The sequence below is a fragment of the Exophiala aquamarina genome, assembly GCF_000709125.1.
Source record: "Exophiala aquamarina CBS 119918 chromosome Unknown aczIA-supercont1.11, whole genome shotgun sequence".
In the NCBI taxonomy this organism is placed as follows: Eukaryota; Fungi; Ascomycota; class Eurotiomycetes; order Chaetothyriales; family Herpotrichiellaceae; genus Exophiala; species Exophiala aquamarina.
Window position 1 is genome coordinate 86,700 of NW_013550577.1, and position 23,731 is coordinate 110,430.

The 23,731-nt window shown below is 50.7% G+C and overlaps 6 protein-coding genes across 6 annotated transcripts; 3 read left to right on the forward strand and 3 right to left on the reverse strand.

Annotated features, from left to right (window-relative positions):
• Positions 1-482: 482 nt before the first annotated feature.
• Positions 483-4,525, reverse strand: A1O9_09727 (uncharacterized protein; the record flags this gene model as incomplete). The annotated part of the gene is made up of 3 exons (XM_013401068.1): positions 483-2,248; positions 2,296-2,666; positions 2,721-4,525. 3 exons carry the CDS (start codon positions 4,523-4,525, stop codon positions 483-485), a joined length of 3,942 nt encoding a protein of 1,313 aa, XP_013256522.1.
• A 1,504-nt stretch (positions 4,526-6,029) lies between these two features.
• Positions 6,030-9,500, forward strand: A1O9_09728 (uncharacterized protein; the record flags this gene model as incomplete). Its single annotated transcript, XM_013401069.1, has 1 exon — positions 6,030-9,500. The coding sequence occupies one exon, from the start codon at positions 6,030-6,032 to the stop codon at positions 9,498-9,500; it is 3,471 nt and encodes a 1,156-aa protein (XP_013256523.1).
• Positions 9,501-10,029: 529 nt separating this feature from the next.
• Positions 10,030-15,732, forward strand: A1O9_09729 (uncharacterized protein; the record flags this gene model as incomplete). The annotated part of the gene is made up of 1 exon (XM_013401070.1): positions 10,030-15,732. One exon carries the CDS (start codon positions 10,030-10,032, stop codon positions 15,730-15,732), a length of 5,703 nt encoding a protein of 1,900 aa, XP_013256524.1.
• A 733-nt stretch (positions 15,733-16,465) lies between these two features.
• Positions 16,466-18,538, reverse strand: A1O9_09730 (uncharacterized protein; the record flags this gene model as incomplete). Its single annotated transcript, XM_013401071.1, has 1 exon — positions 16,466-18,538. One exon carries the CDS (start codon positions 18,536-18,538, stop codon positions 16,466-16,468), a length of 2,073 nt encoding a protein of 690 aa, XP_013256525.1.
• Positions 18,539-19,459: 921 nt separating this feature from the next.
• Positions 19,460-20,488, forward strand: A1O9_09731 (uncharacterized protein; the record flags this gene model as incomplete). Its single annotated transcript, XM_013401072.1, has 3 exons — positions 19,460-19,712; positions 19,882-20,108; positions 20,198-20,488. 3 exons carry the CDS (start codon positions 19,460-19,462, stop codon positions 20,486-20,488), a joined length of 771 nt encoding a protein of 256 aa, XP_013256526.1.
• A 376-nt stretch (positions 20,489-20,864) lies between these two features.
• Positions 20,865-21,910, reverse strand: A1O9_09732 (U2 small nuclear ribonucleoprotein A'; the record flags this gene model as incomplete). The annotated part of the gene is made up of 3 exons (XM_013401073.1): positions 20,865-21,257; positions 21,391-21,692; positions 21,832-21,910. 3 exons carry the CDS (start codon positions 21,908-21,910, stop codon positions 20,865-20,867), a joined length of 774 nt encoding a protein of 257 aa, XP_013256527.1.
• Between the last annotated feature and the right edge of the window lie 1,821 nt (positions 21,911-23,731).

Genomic DNA, 23,731 nt, shown 5'->3' on the forward strand with positions numbered 1-23,731 from the left:
GCTAGACTGACTCCCTGACCCTGACCTAGGTAAGCTATGATACACTCGAGCCACAGTACTAGCGGTCGAGGGGTTTAGAGCTGGCGGGCCCCTGCACTTCAAGCGAAGCAGTGCTTGAAGGAGGCTACCGAGGCCGATGGTATGTGTGTACGCTACGCTTCTTTGTATACTGCCATGCTCGCGGAGAGAAATCACAGGAAGGAAAAGAAGCAGGGGTTAGCTCGAGCCGGATTTGATTGCTGTTCTAGTTTGGGTGAAGTTCTAGCGCTCGGAAATCTTTGTTGTCCTCGTGCCTTGCATGAGCACGCTCTGTTGCTGTCGGACGAGGATTCCCTAGTCGACAGCACGAAGCTCGTGGCCCGACTATTCCTTGCTGACGGCGCACTCCCATTCTCTAAACCACTTCCAGTCCATCTTCTCCTTTCACTTGCCGAGCTCTCCCGTAGCTCACGCCTTGGACCGTGATATAGCGCGTGTCAAGGCTAGAAAGGCCGTGGAGGTAGCAGATTGACCATGTCGACATTGGCGTCATCGACTTGATCTTCATCCTCCATAAGGATGAATCCATTTTGGCCCTCCTCGACGACCTCGCCAAAAAGCCCAAGCAGCTGTGCAATTGTAGCACGGCCGCCGTGTGTCTCTGGGCCAATCGCACCCGTGACCTCGACGTCCTTGCGATCCTGCATTGCTATCAATTCCTCGTCAATGGTATCTTTGACGACGAAGCGGAAGACCTCAACTTTTCGTTTTTGCCCAATGCGAAATGCGCGACAGTACGCCTGTGCTTCGATGGACGAATTAAACCAAAGATCGAGGATGACAACTTTAGAAGCCATGTTGAAATTAAGACCAACACCACCGGCTTTAAGACTGAGGATCATGATGGATGTGTCCTTGTCGTAAGTGAACTGGTTGATTGCTTTCTCGCGTGCGCTGAGAGACGTTTTGCCTGTGAACTGAACATGAGCCCATCCTTCTGCTTTGAAAACCTTTTCCAAGAGGCGAACTGTATCCAAAAATTGTGTGTAGATGAGGATCTTCTCATTTGGGGAGTCTTTGCGCCAATTCAAAACAGCGGCTTTTGTTGCCCTCAGCTTGGCAGAAGAGAGCGTTACACCTCCCAGCTCAATCCAATCTCTATCGTCGTCGTTTCCATCTTCAGAACTGACGGAAGCCCTTTCATTTCGAGAACTGCCACTGTTCGGTTTGTCCTTGGCATTTTGGACTCTTTTGGCAACGTCTTCGCTGTTGAAGCCAAGCTCCTGCAGTCCGGTGCATGGCGAAGTGGACTCAAAATTGGCTCCGCATTCAATACAAGAGACCTTATTCTCCTTTTTCATTACGCGCTCAAACTCCATTGTACTAAGGCATTCCTTGCAATAGACATGGAGACAAGAGGTGCAGAATGGCTCATCGGGTGGCAGTTTGCATTTGCTGCAAATTGATCTGAGGTGCAGCTCAGTCCAGGCCTGTCCCTGAGTGAGTTCTTTCAGAAATCTTCGAAATTTGAAGTAGATACCAAAATCACCGCCTCTGTCAAGCACTTCCTGCCGATCACGACCCAGAGCTTCAGGACCGGCCACATCTGTTTCGGTGGACTGACATGTTGCGATAATGTTGGATTTAGATTGAATCATCTTTCGGAGGACGGAGATGATGGTGCCCTGACCATCTTCAGGGTGAGGCTCCACCTCCTTAGCTGTCAACCGCCACAAGACTTCCACGTCTGCAGCAGTCAATGTTTGCTTCAATAACTTCTGACAGAGGAGGACATGGTTGCATAGCCTTCTTAGGTGGTGAATCATGGCTAGGATATTGCTGTACCCGCCATTGAGTCCGCCAGACCTAGACATCCTGTTGATATCCTGCGAGAATTTTCGCTTCACGGTGTTGTAAATCGCTCTCTCCACCTCATTAAACTCTACCTGGTATGTTATGTGAGAGATACCAGGCAGCTTGACAATGGGGGCATTGAATATGGTGTCAACGTGGGTACGCCTTAACATGATCGCTCGTAAGATGTTGTGAATTCTGCTCATATTCACTGGTTCTCTGCCCGAGCGGTTTTGGCAATAGTTATGGCGAAATGTAGTGTAATCACCAGTATGGGGAACTTTCAGGAATGAGAAATATGGGAATAGTTCCTCAATATAATTCAAAATTGGCGTTCCAGTGATTGCCCATCTGAATGTTCCAGTCAGAGCACGTACCGCCATGGATGTCTTGGAAAGGTAGTTCTTAATTTGATCTATATCTGGTCAGTTTTGGGCAGCTCTGCCGCAACAGAAGACTTACGCGCTTCATCCAAGACAATGCGGAGGTATTTAATGCGATGTATCGGCCCGACATTTTCCATGTAGAATTTTTGCCACCAAGCATTCTTCCCTTCTTCGGAGACCAAATGCTTGGGAGGTTCACAAGCTGGGTAGCTCCTCTGCACTTCGTGATACGTCGTGAGAATGATGTCATATTGCTTTAAGTCTGCCACGAGGTCATTGCTGTGAAGACGAGCACCCGAATGGTAGCGTATGATTCGGGCGATGTTCCCAGGTTCGACATGCTTCTCAAGCTCCAGCATCCATTGATTTAAGAGACAGGCCGGCGCAACAATAAGAGTTGTTTTGACGGGATCATTGGCTTCGGCCTTCCCGTCGAGTATATTGGCACTGTAAAACGTTAGCTTTTGCAACACGACTAGCCTTTGTGATCGCGAGTCTCACATCATTTGAATGGTCTTTCCAAACCCCATTTCGTCACAGACCATCCCGCCGAACGGCCTCTGACCACCATTCTCGCGGTCCCGTAAGAAAGCAGCACCAAGAAGCTGGTGGTGATAGAGAGATGATCTCATACCTCTCAGTTTCCAAGCACCCTGACCATCAGACCTGACGGCACCACGGCCTTTGAATTTCTTGGTTGCGTCCCGCACCGCGGCCCTGTCAGAAGCATGAGCTCCATTCTCAGCCGAGGGTATACTTGCGATAAGCTCTTGGAGGGCTGTAGTTTTGTTCTTGGAACAGAAGGTTGGCATGTCCGGTTTATCAGCATTCGCCTGGGCTTCTTGGATGATGTTTGATCTTCCGAGGCTGCTCAAATTGCTGAGAATTGGTTGCTTAGTTCGCTTCTTGGCCGGTTTGGATGGACCATCCTTTGTGACTCTCTTTTTCCTGGGTGGTGCCTCGCTACTAGATGCTGGAGCGCGCCGCTTTCTTGCCTGAGAAGGATTATTGCCCACTGCCATTGCCTCGCGGGTTTCCTGAGCATTCACTCGGTTTCGTGGCTTTGCGGGCGCTCTTGTCTTCTTCTTGGACGACTCTAGGCGATCCGGTGTCTCTGGAATGAATAGCGAATCCTCATCTTGGTAAGCAGAAACGGGTCCTTTCTGCGGGATCTGATCTTCATTTCGGCGCTGGCTTCGCTCCAAGTCGTTCAGTCGCTTCTTCTCCGCTATCTCTCTCATAATGAACCGCACAGAGTCCTCGTTGGTGGCTGTGCCTTTGGCTACCATCTTGTCATGCTTTTCTTTGAAACGTGCGAACTTGGCGGCTGCTCGATCACTTTTTATTCCTGTGTCTTCATCGAGTGCCGTGACCCAGTCGATCATGTCAGCGTCCTCACTCACCGCAGTGTTTGCTTGGGTGGCGTAGGAGCTGTTCTTGTGGGGTCCACTGTCCTTGTCATTGTTGTGAGAGTCGTGAGAGTCAGAATTCTGAAGGTTGTACAACGTGATAGCCCGTTCTAGGACGAGATCAGCGTCTTCATCTATCGCGATCTGAGCTTGGGCGACGTGAGAGCTGTTCTGATGTGTTTCACTCCCCCGGTCGTCATTTCCATCATCAAAGGAAGACTTGTTCATGTTGTACAATTTAATAGCTTCTTCGGGAGTGAGATCGTCAATGCCATCGCCATCGCCATCGCCCGGTAGCTCTATGTTTGGAAGTTCAGGAAGTTCAGTACTTTGGTGAGGGCAGGTGCTGTCTTGTGCCTCAAAATTTTCGTGGCAGTGAGTTTGAAAGAGGCTCGTGCCGAAGATGTTGTCGGCCTGGCGATCTGCAAGAGACTCATCGACATGGCTCGTCGCGTTGCAGATGGAATCTGAGTGAGCTTGCGCTGCAATAACTGTAGGAATGGATTGCAGATCATCGTTGGAGGGTGTGAATGCAGCGGTCGAGCCAAAGAGGCCAGACGCATCAGAGGCAATTCCAAGCTTATCAGAATCATCGTCTGTGGCCTGAAGGCCGCTCTGATCTGTACCAAGCTCAGCCGAATTGCTGGAGGGAATAGTTGTAGACAGTGCAGGACTGGGAGGCTCTTTGTGAGGCAGCTCAGGTTTGAGGTTCTGGCAGTGCTCTCTGAATTCAGTGAGACCGGGATTGGGCATGTTTCCCATCGGTTCGACTTTGATCGCTGGCTGTAAAAGAACAGCATCTTCGAGGGGTACGCAGGTGTCCTCCTCTTCATCCGAGTCGCAAGCGAGATCAATGATCACGGGTGCTGGATTCCGGGGTGTTTCGTGTGATGCCATAATGGTAATCCTCGGGGAATAGAATGCAGATTTGAAGCAAGCAAAAGGACAGAAAAGTGCGACGATGTCTGAGAGGTCTTCGATATGCTGCCTCGTCGGGCTGGGCCAAACTAGTCAAGACAACAAACAGATAAAATCAAAGACGGCGATGACGGGGAAAATGGAGACACGTTATGGAAGCAGATAGTCAAAGGGCAAGGTATAGTTGCGATGGTAAAGGAAACCCCAGGAGTTGAAGGGCGGTGAGTGGCAAGTAATTGCGATGGAGGAGAACGAGAGATTTATATCGACAACGAGTGATGCTGTGTCTCGCACATGCAAGAGAGTGGGATACCTTAGGAAGTGAAGACGCGAGTAGGGCGCACAGAGTTACCTAGGGAGGTGAAAGGGTCCAAAACGACGAATTGATAGTCGATGTAAGGTGACGTCTTGTGATACGTGAGTTGGCATGAGGGTTTGAGATAGAGTGTCTGGCCCAGGGTCACGGTGTGTATAAAACGGGGAGGGAGCCCTTTTACAGATTTGATAACAGCGAGCGCCAGGGAAGAGTTGGGAAGAATGTGGACTTGCTCGAGCCATATTTGAAGGCGACAGAGTAGTGGCAGCTGTGGTTAATCTTCTGCTTCTCCTTCTTGGTGCTGGTGTTGTTGCTGTTCTGATGGTTTCTCTCTGACAATTGCCAGTGGCTCCTTCCTCGAGTGACTTACCTGTTATCCTTCTTTGTTTAGGAAGGAAGTGGTTGTCAAGGAAGGAGCCATCCTGACTCTGATTCACGACGAGAAAGAGCGACCTCCACTCCTCAATCGATTGGCCATCTGAAAAGGAGTCTGCTCAGCGAAGATATACGCCGTCTGCATAATATACACGATGGCTGCAGTGGTAAGAACGATAGCCGTTATCCCTGCACGATGGTCGGTCGTCACCTACTCGGTCGACGTCAAATGCAGGACACGGCGTATTCCAGGTTGTGATGGCAGGCGACTGAATCGGGAAGGAGCGACCCTCGGCCAGCCCAAACAGGCTTAGCGCCAACCACTGACCGCAACTTGGGGGGATCTGCTGCGCATGTATCCGAACAATGCCATGATCCCTGTCGCTCTCCCTCGCTCGCTCCCTCTGCCCTTTGCTCCTCTTTGCTACGAGTAATTAATTGATAATTATGGCAGAATTCGGAGAGACGACACTGCGCTTTGACTCGCCCTGACCTGGAATGCGGATGAGGCCCGCAAACCTACCAAAGCCGAAAATTGCACTCACTCTTATACTTCGCATCCAACATTCTTCCTCTTCCACCCTCCCTCTTCCCTTCCCTCCATCCTGCTCGAACATCGACATCAGGACCATGTATTATCCAACTGCTACCTACCGGCAAAGCCGCCCCTGCTGCAGTGCTAACCTATCCCCCTGCGACCACCGCTCCCTTCGCATCGGCGCCGCCCCTCCGCCCCTCCACCCTCATCGCACTTCGTACTGAGCTTCCTCTGAATCGCTTTCTCTTGTGGAGATGCTGGGAAGGCTGATCCAAGGCTACTCCAGGAGCAGCCAGCTCGAGAGCGCCACCGACGAGACCCATACCCGTACTCTTCTTTGGCCCGAGTTTCAATCCCCAGATGGACGCCCAGCGTCCTCAGTCTCACCGCCTACCACCCCCTTTGGTTCCCCGACTCTCCGTGTCTCTCCCTTCGATGACAAGGCTGGTTTGGAGCTTAACGAAACAAAAGATCTGAGGCTTATAATTGCCCAAGATGCCTTTGGCACCAACGACCGTCCTCTCCTCCTATTTGACTCTCAGTCCTCCGATCCTCCCGCTGGTGCACCTGAATCCGTCTCTAACAATCGGAGCAACACGTCTCCCCTGACCTCAGCACTGGGACCACGCGCAGAGCCTGGAATTCCCATCAACGGCCATATCAGAAATAGAAGTTCCACCATCTCCGGGGCTTCTGCCTCTTGGATTCGTTCCAGCAAGGAATCGGACAGTACCGATCACCTCGGCAACATTTTAGATTGCATGTTTGGCGTTAGTAGTGCTACCAAGACCGAGTCCAGCACCAAAATGCATCTTCTACCAGGAGACCAAAATGCGAACGGTGACCTTGGCCCGCGTACCCATTCCCATGTCTCAGGTGGACCGACGATGCGCGCTCCCTTTCTGCGGGCAAAGACAGCAACTCATACGATACAGACTCAGCGTCAACATGTGACTGTGAAAGACTCTGATACAGAATATCGCGATGCAATCCTGATCACTCGAGTTTTTGCCATTACTCTCCCAGATGCTCAAGAGGATATTCGCCAACACCGAACCTCATCTGCTGACAACTCCGATGGTGCAAGACCTACCCTTCAAGCTCAGGATCAACATGAATTGCCTGGTTCCTATCTAAAGAAACCCAAAATTGTGGAGAAGAAGACGCCTGTATTTGCCATAGGCCTCCTATGCTATCTTCCCAATGGTGAGGTTCGACCAGGAACTTCGAATGCTAGACCATCCTCAAGAGCATCCTTCACTCCTTCGGGAACTCCAAACTCATACGGTTCAGAGTCAATGTCTTCCTGGACCTTTCTCAATGCTATCCCTGAGCACCTTATGTCTTCCGAATCGAGCGGCGCTCTGACCGACAAAGGTGTCGATGTCATTGTTAAGAACTGGGATGTCATTCTCCGCAGTCTGGGCGTTGTAGAGAAGATGGCTCGTGCGGATATTGCTCAGTTTCTACAGCAAGTCAATCTTGCCATCATCTCATCAGTCGCAAAGGCCCCGAAAGGCCCGTCCGAACAGCGCACCAATCAGCGTAACGTCTACCTTCGCACTCCAAATATCCTGAGCCAGATCACTCCTTTGAATCGTCTAGTGAAGCAGACCTTGTGGAGAGTCTGTTACGCTTTTCGTGTGCCACGCGTTCTGACTGGGTTTGGCCTCGAGAATGGCGGCCACTGGCTTGACGAAGCTCGATATCTTGTGCGCATCTCTGGAAACAAACCGCAGAACTTTTTCCTCTTCAATCTCTTGACCGCATTTCTTGGAAGTCATACCGAGTGGCTGGAGCGGCTCGGTCCAGATTGGTACCGTCGACAGTTCAAGGCCATGAACAGGGGCAAATCTCGCCCAAGCAATCTTGCATCGCGCACTGTCATAGTATGCGACAATCGCTCGACTGCCCGTCGTTTCATCTTTCTGCTCGCATCCTTTCTTCCGCGATCGCATGCTCTCAATTTTCTAGCGAGGACTGGTCCAGATTTTGTATCACCACTTCTCACACCCGATGTTGTGTCTACTTCTCCGGCAATCAAACCGATGTATGAAGGATCCATTCGTCGCCATGTTCATGGCAAATCGAGAGACAGTGGTCTGACGTTTCCCCGTCGGGATGTCAACGGGTTGTCCACCAGCGTCTCATCCAACGAAAGTCTCGGAGGCATTGGTAAAGCGATCAGGAATAGTTCTCGTTCTAATCATGTCCGCGAAGACCTGCAGGAAGGACTTGACAAACCCCCATCTCTCTTCGCTGCGAGTGATGGTTTCAACCAAGGACAGAAAACTGTTGCAACCAGCTCAACGGCTACCCCCAGTGCCAGTACCCCCGTCCCTCATTTCGCATCTAAAAGCGACAGCTACTTCCCTGAGAATGTCATCGCTGATGAAGAAGAAAGCGGAGCAAGTGCAGATCTTGCTCGCATTTTGCGAAGGGACAGCAGTAGCTACAGTACTAACAATCAAACCTCGATCAAATGGGGCTCTCTGATCAGCAATGTCAGTGGCCTCTGGTATCGGAAGTCTGACTCGGCAGTCCAGGAGAATGAACGTCTGTCCCCGCCAGCTGCCAGAGACAGTCTTCGTGACCGTCGAAGCCTAGCTCCAAGATCGGTCCCTATCCAGCCTCGTCACCACAGCCCTTTAAAGACAATGGTGGACGAAGTTGGCGATCTCCAGGCTCAGCAAACGACACGCAAGGACGATCGATCTTCGATTGCTACTAGACGCCTTTCGGGAGCTAATGACGTCCCCGCACCTAATCTTACCGTAGATGATAGAGATGGCGTAGTTGATGTCGATATCAATCTCCCCGGATTTATAGGGTGGGCAGATCCTAAAGGCCTCTCGATTCCAACATCATCACATCATCGCTCTCCATCCGTGCTTAGTGATGAAATCGGCTCATCTTATAGCTCAAGATCAGCGCTTCCTGACAGCATTGGGACGAAGACCATCCGCGTGGGTGGATACTTAAGGCGATATCATGAAGATTTCAGTCTTCAAGGTGTGAAACCCTACGCAGAACTTCAAGATGAAGTTCGGCAGAGCATGTCCCGAGAATTAACGCCGATCGGCGACGTTCGCAACCCACTGCTAGAGGAGACAACAGTCCATGGTGGCCAATGGGTTAACGTGTGTACTACGCTACTTGCTGATTTGCGCACATTCACAATACAACGCCTTACTCTCCGGCGCAAAGTAGGTCATCACGATGGCCCCCTACCAGAAAAAGGCTGCCCCGAAGCCCATCGAAGAGCTTCCCAGGTTTCAATCAACGATAATGTGGAAGATTTCGTTGTTGAAACAGTGATGGACTTTGATACAACCCTTACAGACGCGATCGAGCGAGTATTGACCGAGACAGAGCAGCCAGCAGTGAAATCAGTAACACCCTCAAGAACGCACTCAAGAACTGTGTCTACCGGAACAACAGACTCTCTAAAATCCGGACCTTTAGAGATTTCAGGGCCTGGAAAAACCCGTGATTGGGGTCGTCCTTCTATACTCTCCCAATCTGACTGCCGCCAAGTTGTGGTTGGAGCGTTGGAAGAAGTGGTCAGGAGCGTAAATGATGATCTCACTAAAAATCATCGAGATACCAGCGGTAAGGTCGATTTGAATGGTAAAGCCATGAAACAAGTGACGAAGCAAGACAACGTCCTGCGCGAGGGTGTCAAGAAATGGCTCTTGAATGTTGAGACGAGGAGTGTCTGGTGATTGGATCCATTTGTATAGATGATGCGTGATGATCTGACGACTTTGGTGCGTGTGAGGACTTTGTCACTATGTGCAGGTGCTGGCGAAGATACCCTTTGGACAGACTAGATGTATTAGTAGGCGATTAGAAGATAGACATGAGTGTAAGCAACAATTGACTGATTTTCCCTTTCGGACAATTGTTGTCCGGTGTCAAAGGTTCGGTGCCGGGGTTCTCCGGGAGGACCACGTGATATCACGTGATTGTGCTTGGCTGGTTGCTCCTATCATGTTGCACCAACTGACACCACAAGAACTCGTCATGATGATTCGCGTGTACCTCCAGGGCGGTGCTATCGATGAGAATCTCACGGCATGCGACACAGCTTCCTGCGACTCTAGCCTGGAATGTAAGACTCTTTCCAGCCTTCCTGTCCGGAAACTATGACCGTGCGGCTACTTCACGCCGTAAAGCGCGGCAAATCTACATTCGGGCTTGCTCCGTCAATGTCAACTCTCCCAAAGGAAGATAGTGTTGCGCAAGGAGATCATGTCTACCTATACATCTGATGCTAAACACCGTCGAACAAGCAGTGGGTCGACTGTTCGAGCTCGCTCTGGTCTTCCTCCTCTGCCCAACCATGATGTCCGTCCAAACTCTTCACCCCTCTGCATACGGGCCACTTTGTGGGTCCATGATGACAATTTCTCTTCGGAAGATGTCCTGATTCATCAGTCTCTTTTTGAGGGTACGGAGATCCAGGAAGGCAGCTTGATTGAAATTTATCCGGTACAAGGCTCATCCGATGTTCGGGATTTCCAATCACCCAATGGTGAGAACGATGACTCGAAACGCAATCTGGGGCCCGGCCTTGACAACGATTTAAAAATCGATAAGGATGCACGTTATCTTTGCGTGGTCAAGTTTGCACACGCCGAATTGAAGGCAAGGCAAGGCCTCCAACTATCAATCAAGAACAACATCGCGGCCGCGTTTGGCCTACGGTCGAGATCAGATGTTGCCATTTCACCAGCTTCGTTGGAAGAATGTACCGCATCGCATGTCGAACTGGGGTTCCGAGACGCGTATCTTTCAAGATCGGACATGTGGCGACTAGTGGGACAAGAGCTCGCCGGCAAAACTGTCTATGCTGGTCAGAAGATCAGTTTCTTAAGCAGCATCAAGCTCACAGTCAAATCTATACATATTCAAGGCCATAAAACTCCAACTGCATATTTTTCTGGTTCAACAGTCCCAGTCTTCCGTAGCGAGGCAGCCCGCTATATTCTGTTCATTCAGATGTCTAGCGAGATGTGGGACTTCGACTCCGAAGGCAATGGGGAGATCATGTTCAACCGAGTAATCAATGGTTTCTTACCTGACCTTTTCAAGCGTTGGACCGAGCTAGATGTTCATCATCTTGTTAGTATTGTCCTTTTCGGGCGGCTCGAATATGATCGTTTCGATCTCGCTAGAAACAAGGATAGAAGGCTTGAGATGACAGCGGAGTCTGGTGCACCAAATATGACCGCTCGTCAGTATCAAGACTTCTACAGAGTTGTTGTTACAGATATGGCCAGTGCTCAGTGGACAATCATTCTGAATGAGATAAAGAAAGACTTTCGTGTCTTCCTCAGAGATATCTCTTTGCACACCGCAAACTCCGGAGGACTCGAGTCCGAGACAAAGAAACCTCAACCCATCAAAATTGCTGGAAGACCGAGCACAGCTCTGAAGGGCAACATTCTGGAAGCAATCAACATTGCTTGCTCCCAATTTGCTAATGACTATGTCGATAGAGATCTGATACGGACTGGGGTTTCCATCGTTGTCATTACCGCTGGTACGGGAGTATTCGAAGTCAACAGAGATCTCCTCAACCTCACCTCCGAGACGCTCACTAACAACGGCGTGGGAATCGACGTTGTTTGTCTTTCCAGAATGCCGCTGCACTCTGTACCATTGTTCAAGTACAGAACGCCGGGTATTGAGGATAAGTACCTGCATCCCACAATAGCAGAACATGGTTCCAGTCCACGAAGATCCGGTTCAGGCCCCAATTTTTATGATTCTAGCCAACCTCGGAAGCTTTCTCCCGCCATCTCCTCAGTTACTTCGAGCGGTACTCATTACATGGCGAGCTACATGTCCACGCAAACTCGTGACAGCGTCCATGGGTGGTGTTATGGAATTCCTCAGTGGATCGATCTGTCCTACTGGTCAGCTGAACCAGAAAACGAGGACCATAAGTTACCCGGAGAGGACTTGCGTGAGAAAGTCGGCATCAAGAAGCCCAAAAAGGGTCGGTTCCAACCACGCGTGCGGATGTATGAAATCCAAATGATGGGTCTCATGGAATTAGGTCTGGCTGATATGACCATTCCATACATGAGTGAAACTCAAAATCCGGCGATGAAACCCATGAATCGCAGAAAGTCTAAAAGTAGTAGACATGCAAGTGGGAGTAGGAGCATTTCCCATTCTCCAAGTACGTCACGCAATATCCGTCCTGGGATGGAGACATCGCGCCCAGTCCAAGGGCTTCTGTCAAGCCATACAAAGGCGCTGGGTGATATTTTCGACCGCATGGACCGTTATGACTTGCAATTATTCCAAGTGCAGGATGGCCTGAAGGGCATTTCCAAGAAATCCAAAACCCTTCCGACCAATGCCAGGACGGTAGCAGAATCGACACCCTCCACAAATTCCCGAAGTCCTTATCATACCGGCCCACCAGCGGCATTGACTTTGTCCAAAGCTATTACCAACAAGCCGCTGAATACACCTTTCAGGCCACAACTTACATCCTTAATATCAAGAGACGCGACAACTTCTGCCCTAAAGAAGGTCAGGAGTCCTGAAACGTCAAAGGTCAACCGGACTCTCAATTACTCCCTGCGCGGGCTTGCCCCTCCTGTCCGTGCGTCTGCAAGCACAGAGGTCAACATCACGAATGCTCAGGCACTTCCACTGTTTAGCAATCCAGGACACTCACGGCCCACAGTAGCAACATCAGGTACCAGTATTCGCTCAGTTTCCATGAAGAACACCTTCACTGAGGATGACTTCGGAGATTACTCACCTGGAGATAAGTCGTCCATCTTGACATCGACTAGAATTGATGACACACCCTCGAAGCCAATCCAGATCAACAGTACGATTCGCCGACAGCATGATGATGATAGAATTGTTACTCCTCAAAAGTCAAAACAACAGTCACGAGAAATTCCGACGACTCTTAGTCCAAGAGAAGAAGCCCTACGTGATGATCGAGATTCGGAATCAGCCTCGGGCAGCATCTCCGACAGTGGAAGCGCACGCGATGATGATAGCGCAGGACGTGCTGATAGCTGGGTTCTGACCTCGGTGGCAAGCTCCATTACCAGAAGTGATTTACCATCCATTCGAAATGTAAACGCATCAAACCCATTAAAGCGACATCCTGAGAGAGCAACACTGTTTGGTCGGTGGCAACATCTCTATCCACGAAGACCCCGAGCTGCGACAGTAAAATGGCGGTCGCTTTGTACACCTGCAGCTGTGCCACTGACGACCGAAGACTTTCCTTCGAGGTGTGACCTGGATACTGAATACGAGCTGACGAGCTACGATGTAACACTTGAAAATCCGAACGATATGAAAGAAATCCCACAATCACGTGACACTCTTCTTCGAGAAATGCTTGCCTTGAGGTTTGCACATGGATACCAACTAGTGGTTGGCTCAAACTTGGTAGAAACTGTCGGACCTGGAACATGTGACACCTCAGCTTTCTTCACTCCTGATATCATCCGCCCGGACGGGTCATTCATTTTCATGTCTATGGGTAACACGATACAGAGACTATCGCTTCAGGACGCTGATCGGATTCGTGTTACAAAGTACAGACGCCGCCCTCGAGTTGTTCAGCCTCCATTCCCCACCCAGGTCAGCTATCATCCAAACATCAGGACAATTCTCTCGGAGTCATATAAGATCCGTGACATGCTATTTGACGGGCATCGGGAGCACTATCCTTGGGAAGAGGCAGACAGCTTCTTGGGTGATGTCAAGAATCAGACAGATCCGGACGTCAAAGCCTTACGTTTCTGGCGTGCTCGGTTTGTCCTTATTCCAGTTCAACCACCTACCAATTCTTGGAGGCCGACAACATCCGAGAGCGAAGAGACTGAAGAAGAAATTCATTTACGAGGAATTCGTGCTCTTACTCAGATGTGGCAAAAGGGTCGGTACATCGCCCCAAATGAAAGACGCCCCGCGCACAATAGAGTAAATTCAATGAAGCGAAAGGATAAAAATCCGCTCCGAATAACACTGGAGACTCTGAACCCTTCGGAACTGGTGGCAACAGAGCTGGACAAACTCTTCACTGCGGAGGAATCTGGCGAGATTCAGGCTACACAACTCCTACCAGAAAATGAACAGTTTGATACGAAGACTTTCAAATTATCCAAGCTGGCACAAGCTCTGCAAGGCGATAGAGGCATCGAGATAAAGAACAGACGTTGGCACCTTCGTCTGCATTACAGCTGCTTTCAAGGGGAAGATCTAACAAACTGGCTTGTTCACAACTTTCGCGATATCGATACACGTGACGAAGCGGTAGAATTCGGAAATGAGTTGATGAAGGAGCCTGATGAGCTTTTCGAGCACGTCAACAGCCGCCATAAATTCAAAGACGGCAACTACTTTTATTCGATCAAGCCTGAGTGGCGAGCTTCTCGCCCGGAGGCTAGACAGTCATGGTTTGCTGGCGCAGGTCGAAAGTCCGACCGCTCTATGCCTCCGACACCATTGACTGAGTACGGTAGTCGAGACATTCTCAGTGGTCGATCCCGCTCAGGATCAAATTTGCACAGTCAAGCCCAAGTCTCGTCTGAGCTAGCGAAGTCCTTTGGAGAAAAGAAACGACGTTCGATTACTCTTAGTAAAATGATACGGATCGACGTTGACCCGCGCAAACGGTCTAGTCACCCTGAAATCATCTATCTCCATTATGATCGTCTCCACAACCCAGAGAATTGCTATCATCTCGAACTTCAATGGCTAAACGTCACTTCGAAACTCGTTGATGACGCAATCGTGTCCTGGACGACGCAGGCGGAAAAATATGGTCTCAAGCTCGTGGAGGTCCCCATAGCGGAAGCAAGCAAAGTGCCTCTCCATGAGCCTTTTCGAGCCTACTACCGCATCTCGCTCGCGCTGGAGCCACCGCAGCGCAGCTCTGGCGCCGTATCTTTTTCTACAGTGTACTTCACTGCAACTTCATTCACCCCACAAGCCACACCTCCAAATGCCGATATTCATATCTACCAGAAAGCACTCCTCAAGCGCTTCAATTTCGTTCTCGACCTCGAAGCGGTGTCTGAATTTCCCGAAAATGTGGAGATTAGGTATTCTTGGGGTCGACTTGACTACCGATACACGCAATTTGTGCACCGCTCCGGCGTCGTTCTCGCACAGATCACGGATACAGGGGATATCTTGTTGCTAGCCAATCGTCTTTATAACTCGCGATTGTCTGCAGCGAAGGATGAGAGATCTCGATTTGAAAATCTAAAGAAAGAAGGAACTCCCAATGCGAGCAAGGAGGGTCTGCTGTTAAGGCCACAGTTGACACCAAATCAAAGCCAGAGCAACGGAGGTGGGTCTTTTGGTCCAACGAGCATGTCGGCCTCAGGCATCATCGCACTAAACGTAGCAAGCCCCCGATCAGGACCATTCGCCAGCCCACTCGTCAAACCAATCAACACTGCGCTCGGTTCCGCGACCAACAGCAATTATAACGGAGTATCATCCTCATCATCGTCAACCACGCCCGCCACAGCAGGAACAACAATTGCCGCCGGCAACATCACCACAACAGGTACCACTCCCGGCGGCATACTGGCAGACACATTCGGATCGCGGCGCGCACTCGTGGCCTCGGGATTCTCGCACTACGTAACGCCCGAACAGATCAAAGACGACCTCGAGACGTTCTGCAACGACAAAAACCGCCTCGAAGCCTTCTACCGCGAAGTCACCGCCACGCTCCCCCAATCCGCCGCAGCGACAGGTACACCGGGAGGGGTGGGCCCGCTGCCGACCTCAGCCAACTCCATCGGCGAAAAACGCAGATCGGGCGGCACAAGCAGCAGCATGCTTCGCCCGATTCGCGAGCCGCCCAATGGTGAGGATATTGCCATTCCTGAGCTCAACTTGCCCGAGGCTGTTAGTGCACATTTTCCGAGGAGGGGTGCTACGAATTAGAACAGATGGAGATGTAATTATGTCCTGTATTTAGCTAGATTCAGCCTTGTTGGGGGGGTGGGGGGGCACACGAGGGATTGCTCATGGGAGCGTGAGTTGTGAGAAAGGAAAGACCGACAGAGTTCGAGATCTCGATTGCCTGGGTTTAAATATTGTCGAGGTTTTCAATTATGACCAGGACCCGGACCAGGACTGTAACTCTACCTGTATAACTGTAATTCGCTACCTAGCTCTCTTCTCGACTGTTCCACCAGCTAACTACATGATGCCTGTTAACGCCATATGAGATGCGCCCAGATGTGGCCACACTATCTCTGCATGCTCTGGACGCCCCTGAATGCATCCAACTCCGATCTTTTGCTTTTGGCCTGGCTATGGTCGTTGAGGGACGGAATGGAATGCTATGAAATGCTGATTCAGTGGAGCGCTACTGTTTAAACTGCAATGGAAGCGGGTTTTCTTACTGGAAGCAACCCTTGGCCCCTGCTTTGGATGCTTGCATAGCTGGTTATCAATCCATCGTGACGCTGCCACTGCGCAGCCTGTTGGCGAGATTCCCCTCGAGTGGAAAGGAAACGAATGCCAATCGATGCATGGGAAGCTTTGTAAGAGTCCGCGGCGATATAAATTTGTCACTTGACCTGTACTAGATTTCCTTGTTTGGCATAGCACTGGATCTCCGTTTATTGGTGACAATGCTTGTGCCAATCGTCAATCTTTCAGATGGATGGGTCTACCGCCAATTCAGATCAAAGCTGGCCCTGCGACTTCGCTGGCGGCGCAGGCTACCTGCTCGCGGCAGGGATCCAGCAAGACTGTTGGATGCGCGCGACATGCTCCTTGTCGTGGTGCGAGAGATTATGGCCCCACTGTTTGAGCCGATTTCATCGTCGTCATTGAGCCGACCGGTCCGGCTGAGTTGTGCTTCTGGATCGTCGCCTTCGTCGCCGGCTTCCTCGTCCTCTTCATCAATGGCATCGAGGAGATCTCCGTCGTCCTCGTATTCCACGGCGACCTGGTCTCTTGCGTCTAGGAGACTGAGGGGCCGAACGGGGCCTGCTTCTTGTTCGTCTCCTCTTGCTTCGTCCTGACCGTCAAAGGCCCCGTTCCGTCCTTTATCGTGGGACTGCAGGCGCGGCACCTTGAGCGGCCAAATGAGCACGATACTGACGAAGCTGACTCCAATACACATCAGGAACGTCATTCTCAGGCTCGCTGAATACGCGGCGATAACCTGCCTTTTATGTTTGGGATCGAGATCTCGAATCGCGGCAATCGATTCTCTCACTATCTTTATGATCCAGGCCTTTTGTGCCGGGTCGGCACTCGTGACATACTCCTGGAGGAACAAGATGAGCGAGTTTTGCATTACCCAGGAGCTGATAGCCACGCCGAGAATGGCACCTAAACTGCGAAGTAGACCTAGTGTTGTCGTGACAACAGCCTGTTCGTCCTGGGGGTTTAGTGCTAGCACAGCGATGCTAGTTGGTGGGAAGAAGAAACCCTGTCCTATGCTGCAAAATGGAATAAGCACCGGGATCGCCCAAGTTGGAATTTCCGGGGACAGGCAGGTGGTCGTCAGTATGGAACCAAGGAAAACCACAATCGTTCCAAGCGTCATAGGTGCTTTCATGTTGCGGGTAATTGTGATATAGTACCCGACGAAGATGGCGGTGATACTCACGCCTGCTAGTGGAGCAAGCAAGTAGAGTCCTGAAGTGGTAGGACTTGTTTGGCGCACTGCTTGGAGATACAGTGGGATATTGAACAGCACCGTGTTGATAACGATGGCTCCGAAGAAATTGGACCACATCAGACTTCCATTCGGGTTTGTAGAAAGCAGAGGGATTGGAAGCATGGGGTACTCAGCCTTTCGTTCGATGAAGTAAAGTGACAGCGCAGCTACCAGGAAGAGTACAAGGCTCGTGATGACGAGAGGATGAGACCAGGTGAAGACATTACCTCCGAGATTGACACCGAGAATCAAGCAGGTTGTGGTGGCAGTGAGGCACATTGCACCATAGGTATCGAAACTAGAGAAGGTTTGCCTGAGAGTCTTGCCACTATTCTCGGCCAAGTTGGGCCCCAACCCAGAGGGACATGAAGCGGCAGCCAGGATGGCGAAGAGAATGATGAATGGGAGTTGTGAATAAAAAGCCATCCGCCAGCCAAAGCGATCACACAACCAACCTCCAAGAGCTGCGCCGAGACCAGTTCCCAGTCCATATGACATGTTGAAATAACTTTGATAGATGCCACGATATTCGATTTTGACTATATCACTGACCAAGATACCGCCCATGGACATAACACCTCCGGCACCAAGTCCACAAACGGCTCGAGCAGCAATGAAGCTTCCGAGGTCAGGGGCAGCACCACACCAGGCAGTGCTTGCAAAGAACATGAATATTGCGAACATGTACACTGACTTCCGACCGATGGTATCACTTATCCGTCCATAAAGAGGTTGAAAGACGGTCGAAGTTAGGAAGAACACTGTGCTGAACCAGGAGGCAGCATTCGAAGCGTGAAAGTGTGATGTGATGACAGGATGTGCACTGGCCATCAAGGTCGAGTCGAAGAAAGCTATCATGGAGCCAAAGAGAATACTGACAAGGAGGAATTTGAACCTTGTTCCATTTATTGGACCACGGTAATGGACTGGAGAATTCTTTTCATCGGAAGTTGGTGTTTGGGGTGACTGCTTGGACAGTAAAGTTGTGGTTTCCGTCATTTGGCGCTCTCTTGGACTGTGGATTCCATGGTTTGCTGGGGAAGAATCCCGACCAGCGTGCGATGGAGACATTTTCGGTACTTTTGTTTGACTCAGTAGATGGGATACCCCGCTGACGAATCAAAGAAGATTGGCAAGACCTGTGCTGTGTGGTGCCATTAAAGCTTTTGTATATCGAGAGATTAGTTCGAGAAATGTCCTTTAGTTGGCTGATTCCTCAATGGTTTGGATTAATTCAACGACTCGATAGGAAGGCAAGGTTGAGAAGCTGGCACAGTTGAGGAACCGGTGTGAGATGGCGCGCGAGTCCTCTTGCAACAAGCTTGACGACGCTAGTAGTGGAGCACAATGCCACCAGGGAGATTGAACCTAGCACTGGGCGTTAGGAACCGTGTAACCTTTCTGCTTTGCGCCCATATGGTCTGTACTCCCAGCCAGTACGAGCATGTCTCGAGCAAAGCAATCGTGTGAATGTCGACCAACACGCTACCTCACAGGTGATCGATGAAAGATCGCTATTGCATGGATATCATAGAGGGACGAACGTTACCTCGCGAGGAAGGGGCTTTGATAATTAGTCACTGTTCGCTGCAGGATGCCTAGGGGTCTTGGTCTGCTCCTAACTTGACTCTAAGCAGAGGAGTAAGTGTGACGAGTGGTAGAAAATGGCCGGCTGCGTCGAAATGTAGTGTGGCGTGGTCCAATCGGAATACTCCGTCGGTACCGGGTATTGCGCCAACTCCTTCCCAAATGATTAGATTGGTGCCGTGCCTGCCCCGTGACCACCGACCAACCAGCACACACGAGATACGAGGTATGCTGTATTACCGTATTGCTATTAGATAAGCGGCGGAATTCGACGCCCTTTGAGTGAGGCTGTTATCAGATTTTCAATTCACTGCCAGGGTGACTACCATTCTCATTCCTGAAGACACCTAGCCACTTCGGAAGACATATTTAGAATACCCGATAGTTTAATCCCAGCAACGCAGCATGAACTTGAAACTCCCTTTACCACTTCGCATCGCCATTCTCGAATGCGATACACCTTTGCCAGCAACTAAAAAGGAGTTTCAAGGATACGGCGGGGTTTTTGAGTTCTTGTTAAGAACAGGAGCAAAGGCGCTCGATCGAGCAGATTTTGATGCAGACACCGGATTTGAATTTACGAGATGGCAGGTTGAGCTCGAGCCGGAAAAATACCCGGATCCTGAAAACATTGATGCCATCCTGATCACAGGATCAAGTGAGTTAAATCGCCGGCCTTTTCTGTGACTGAGGAACATCAAAGGGGAGGGCGGGGGCGGGCTCAGCGGACTGGGCAGACATAATATCATATCATGTCATGCTATAAAGCATACCATCACCTACCGGCCTTCAGACTCAATGGGAACTAACCAGATGACCGCTCATAGGACACGACTCGTTCGCCGACACACCGTGGATCAGCACCCTCGTCGGCTACGTGGCCAAGATCCTCAATAAGACCTCCGTTCGGGTGATTGGCGTTTGCTTTGGACACCAGATCGTCGGCCGAGCCTTGAAAGCTGGCGTGGGCAGAAACCCCGACGGTTGGGAAGCCGCCGTCAACGACGTCCAGCTCAGCGAGAAGGGGAGGGAAATATTCGGTGTTGATAAAATCGTAAGTCAGCCATCCCAATCTTTTCTCCCAAAAAAATCCCCTGTCCCGTCTCGTCTCTACGAGTGTTAACAAAGCCGACCTTACATCAGAGCCTTCACCAAATGCACCGAGACGTCGTGTTCGAGCACCCGCCAGGCGTGGAAGCACTTGGCTCGTCGCCCGTTTGCGCGGTGCAGGGCATGTACGTGCCCAAAAAACTCATCACCGTCCAAGGCCACCCGGAGTTTAACCAGGAGATCATGACGGAGATTCTTGAGACGCGCCACGCGACTGGAATCTTCGACGACGACGCTTTCAATGAACATTTCAAGAAGGTGGCTTTGCCCCATGATGGCGTCGTTGTGAGTCAGGCATTTTTACGGTTTCTGTTGGAAAGTTGAGAATTGAAGAAAAGTGCTGGGGCCTATGTCATCCCGCTTCACTGTGACTTGCGCCTTTGGAGTTTGGAATTTTGTTTTTTTGGCGATGCATAAATGAATGAGGTTGATTCAAACCGGGGTTGAAGCAGGGTGGTATGGGCAGCATTGGGGTGAGCATGACTGACAACGTTATTTCATATGAGAGTCTTCAAAGGAGGAAAATTTCTGTATGCAATCTGAATGTTTCATAGCATGTCGTTTCTGCAAGGCCATAAAGATAGACCTCTCTAATCTGGGTATTTTTATTACTCAACGCCCCTTCCTCCCTCTCGTTTAATACACTGAATCGAATCATCAGCAACTCGATGATCAGCCCTCCACCATCCACCAGTCAAAATCACGATACCATACGATCCGCATCCGCGGCACCAGCAGGGATCCTACCTTCCGCGAGATCCTTCTCGATGCGCGTAATATCAGCCAAACTCTTCGCATTCTTGATCATCTCCTGCACGCGCTTCTTCTCCGAGTCGGTCAACTGCGTGCGCACACCATTTCGCCCACCGGTCTCGTCTTTTCCATTTGCAGTCCCCGTCGTTGCGGCGCCACCACTGGCAGCCCCAACGTCAAATGACCGCGTTTTGGCCCCTTTGATCTTGGACGCCAGTTCCGTCGGCTCTGCCGCCGTTCCAAAGAGTTCTTTCGCCTTCTGTCGCTCGGCATCTCGTACGCGTTGAAAATCTAAGAACCGGAGTGACGGTATCGACCAGATCAGGTAGAGTCTGTAGTGCTGTAGAGTAGTCCAACGAGTTTTCAACGGTCAGCGAATTTTGTTCTTCTTTTGCACAGAGCGTCCAGGAAACTCGTCTCTCTCTCCCTCTCTGTCTTGTGCTTTCTGGGGGGAGGGAGTATTTCAGACGCACCTCCTTCCTCGTGACCGGATTCTCCAGTAAGCTCAAATGCACCAGTGCATGACACCGACTGAGGCCCTCGACATCACCCAGCTCTTTGACACGATTCGCCGTGAGGACCAAGGTCGTGAGGTTCGGGATCTGCTCGGCGACGCGCCTGTCGACAGCCTGGATGCGATTTCTGGCGCAGAGTAGGGTGTTGAGGCGCGGAGAAAGGGGGAACCCGGCCAAGGTGGTGATGTCGTTGTCGGTGAAGTCGATCGCATCTTGCGGGCCCGCGACGCCCAGGTTCTCAATCGTGGGGATTTTGTGGCCTGTTTGTAGTACGAATAACACGCGGGTGTACCATGGTGAGTCAATTGCGCTCTGTAGCGGATGGGAAAGTAGCAACAGTAGCAGCAGTAGGAAGGCTCAAAAATGTTGTAGGTATCTGCTCTTTCCAGTGGGACTTACCTCGGAGGTCGAGCTCGCGCTCTTTGAGTGGGTTTAGATATGAGAGGGAGTTGTTGATAAGATCGGCTGTTAGCCGCATGATCGCGGTGTTCTTGAGCCTATTCTCGTGGTCTGTACGGTGTCGTGCCTGCGGTGTATTGCAGGCCACTCAAGTGTTTGTCCACGTAAATCGAGGTGGGAAACTTTTTGGAGAAGTAGCGTAACCCACGTGATTGGCTATTTTCACCTTGCAGCCTTGTCTAGATTCAGCCTCGCGGGGATGCCCCTCTTTGGGCTCAAGAGTCACGTGACTAGGGCAATGGTGGGGTCGTCGATGCATGTACCTATCTTCAAACTGAACCCCGGTCGATGCTTCTATGGGAAAAGGCTAAAGGTTTGTCTGTACGACGTACGGAGTACTCAACACTTCATATTTAGTACAATTACTAATAAAGGAACTGATCCTCGATTGAGGCATTTCGCCAGTGACGGGCTCCGCTCGCCCCATCGGGCGGCGCCAAGGCCGATCTGCCCCGATTAGATTCATTCGAGCGGGATGGTTAAGCGAATCTGTCCCCATAACCGAGTAGTGCGGATTCCCTCGTGCGCAGGACATGTCCACGGCGCTGCTACTAACTAGCGCCCTAAGTCAGAACACCTGTGCACGGTATGGAGGCACAATGTCATGATAAGGACCTAGGTACTAGTGACTTTTACGGAGCCATCGTACAAAAAGCCTTCACTGGGTGCTGCAATAATGACCTTCCTTCCTTTCTGTCCTTAGTATGTGCAGGAAAGGTATTCTTAGGTGCAGCATACAACTCGACCGCCGAGTAACCATGAAGGCTAGGAGTACTCCGTCGCAGCTTACCTATCTCCCTAGGTACCCGGTGCTTCAGGCAAGATCGAGGAGAGCGATATCGACCTAGCCCTTAGTAGTAAGTATTGAGCTAGGCAGTGACAAATTTGCATGCCCAATATTTGTCGACACCCAAGCAGTTCAGTCGGCGGTCTGTCTGGGAGGTATTTATGTAAATATGTATGTCGTGACTACATACAGTATCTCCCCAATTCCCTTATCACTTGGCATTCCGCGATGTATTCTGCTAATTCCTCCGTGCCACTCTCTCCTTTGGCGCCTCTTTTCCACAAATGTAACAGAACCCAGAGTCCCAAGAATCACATCTCTCTTAGTCGGGCAGTCTGAGAATTGATCCAAGCATCAGATGATCTTGGACTTGCTTGAAAGGATGATTGATGACGAAAGAAAGGGGATATTTATCTCAGGAGATGTGATATCCGTGGTCTTGGCACAGGGTGTCCAGGGACTATTCTCATTGGTTGGGATTTCCTTATCTTCTGAATGGATACGTCCTTACACTATTCCAACGACTAAACTGGGTATCTCCTGATCCTCATAGGTTACAAGCTCCCAGATTCGATGTCTTGGCTCATCGCCCGGCCCGTCTTAGCAGCGACTCATAGAAGGTGTTGCCAAGAGCGTGAAACAAGACGATGGCCGTCCCAATTCCTCTCGGGTCCCCACACTGAACTGATAACAGCCTTGGCTCCATTCGGCCTTGCGCCTTGCTCTCCTCCTCTGAATGCTCAGTCAATAAGCTGCTCTCGTTGCAGCCTCGAATCTCCTCTAGAATTGTCAAACACATTGAACATATCAACCCAGGTGGGTCTCTCCCAAGCGAATAACAAACTCACGGACCCCGTCTCATGCTCTTGCAACGCCGCCCACGCGTGCCGTGACCCGGATATGGCTGGTTGAACGTGTTGAGTGAGCATGTCCCCATATTTCGGTACGCATGATCCTGGTCGTAGCTTGTTCAGTGGGTATAGCAGGAGCCACGTATAATAATACCCTGACTGCTTCCTGATTTTCGACGTGCTCTTTCTTTTCGTTCAAGTC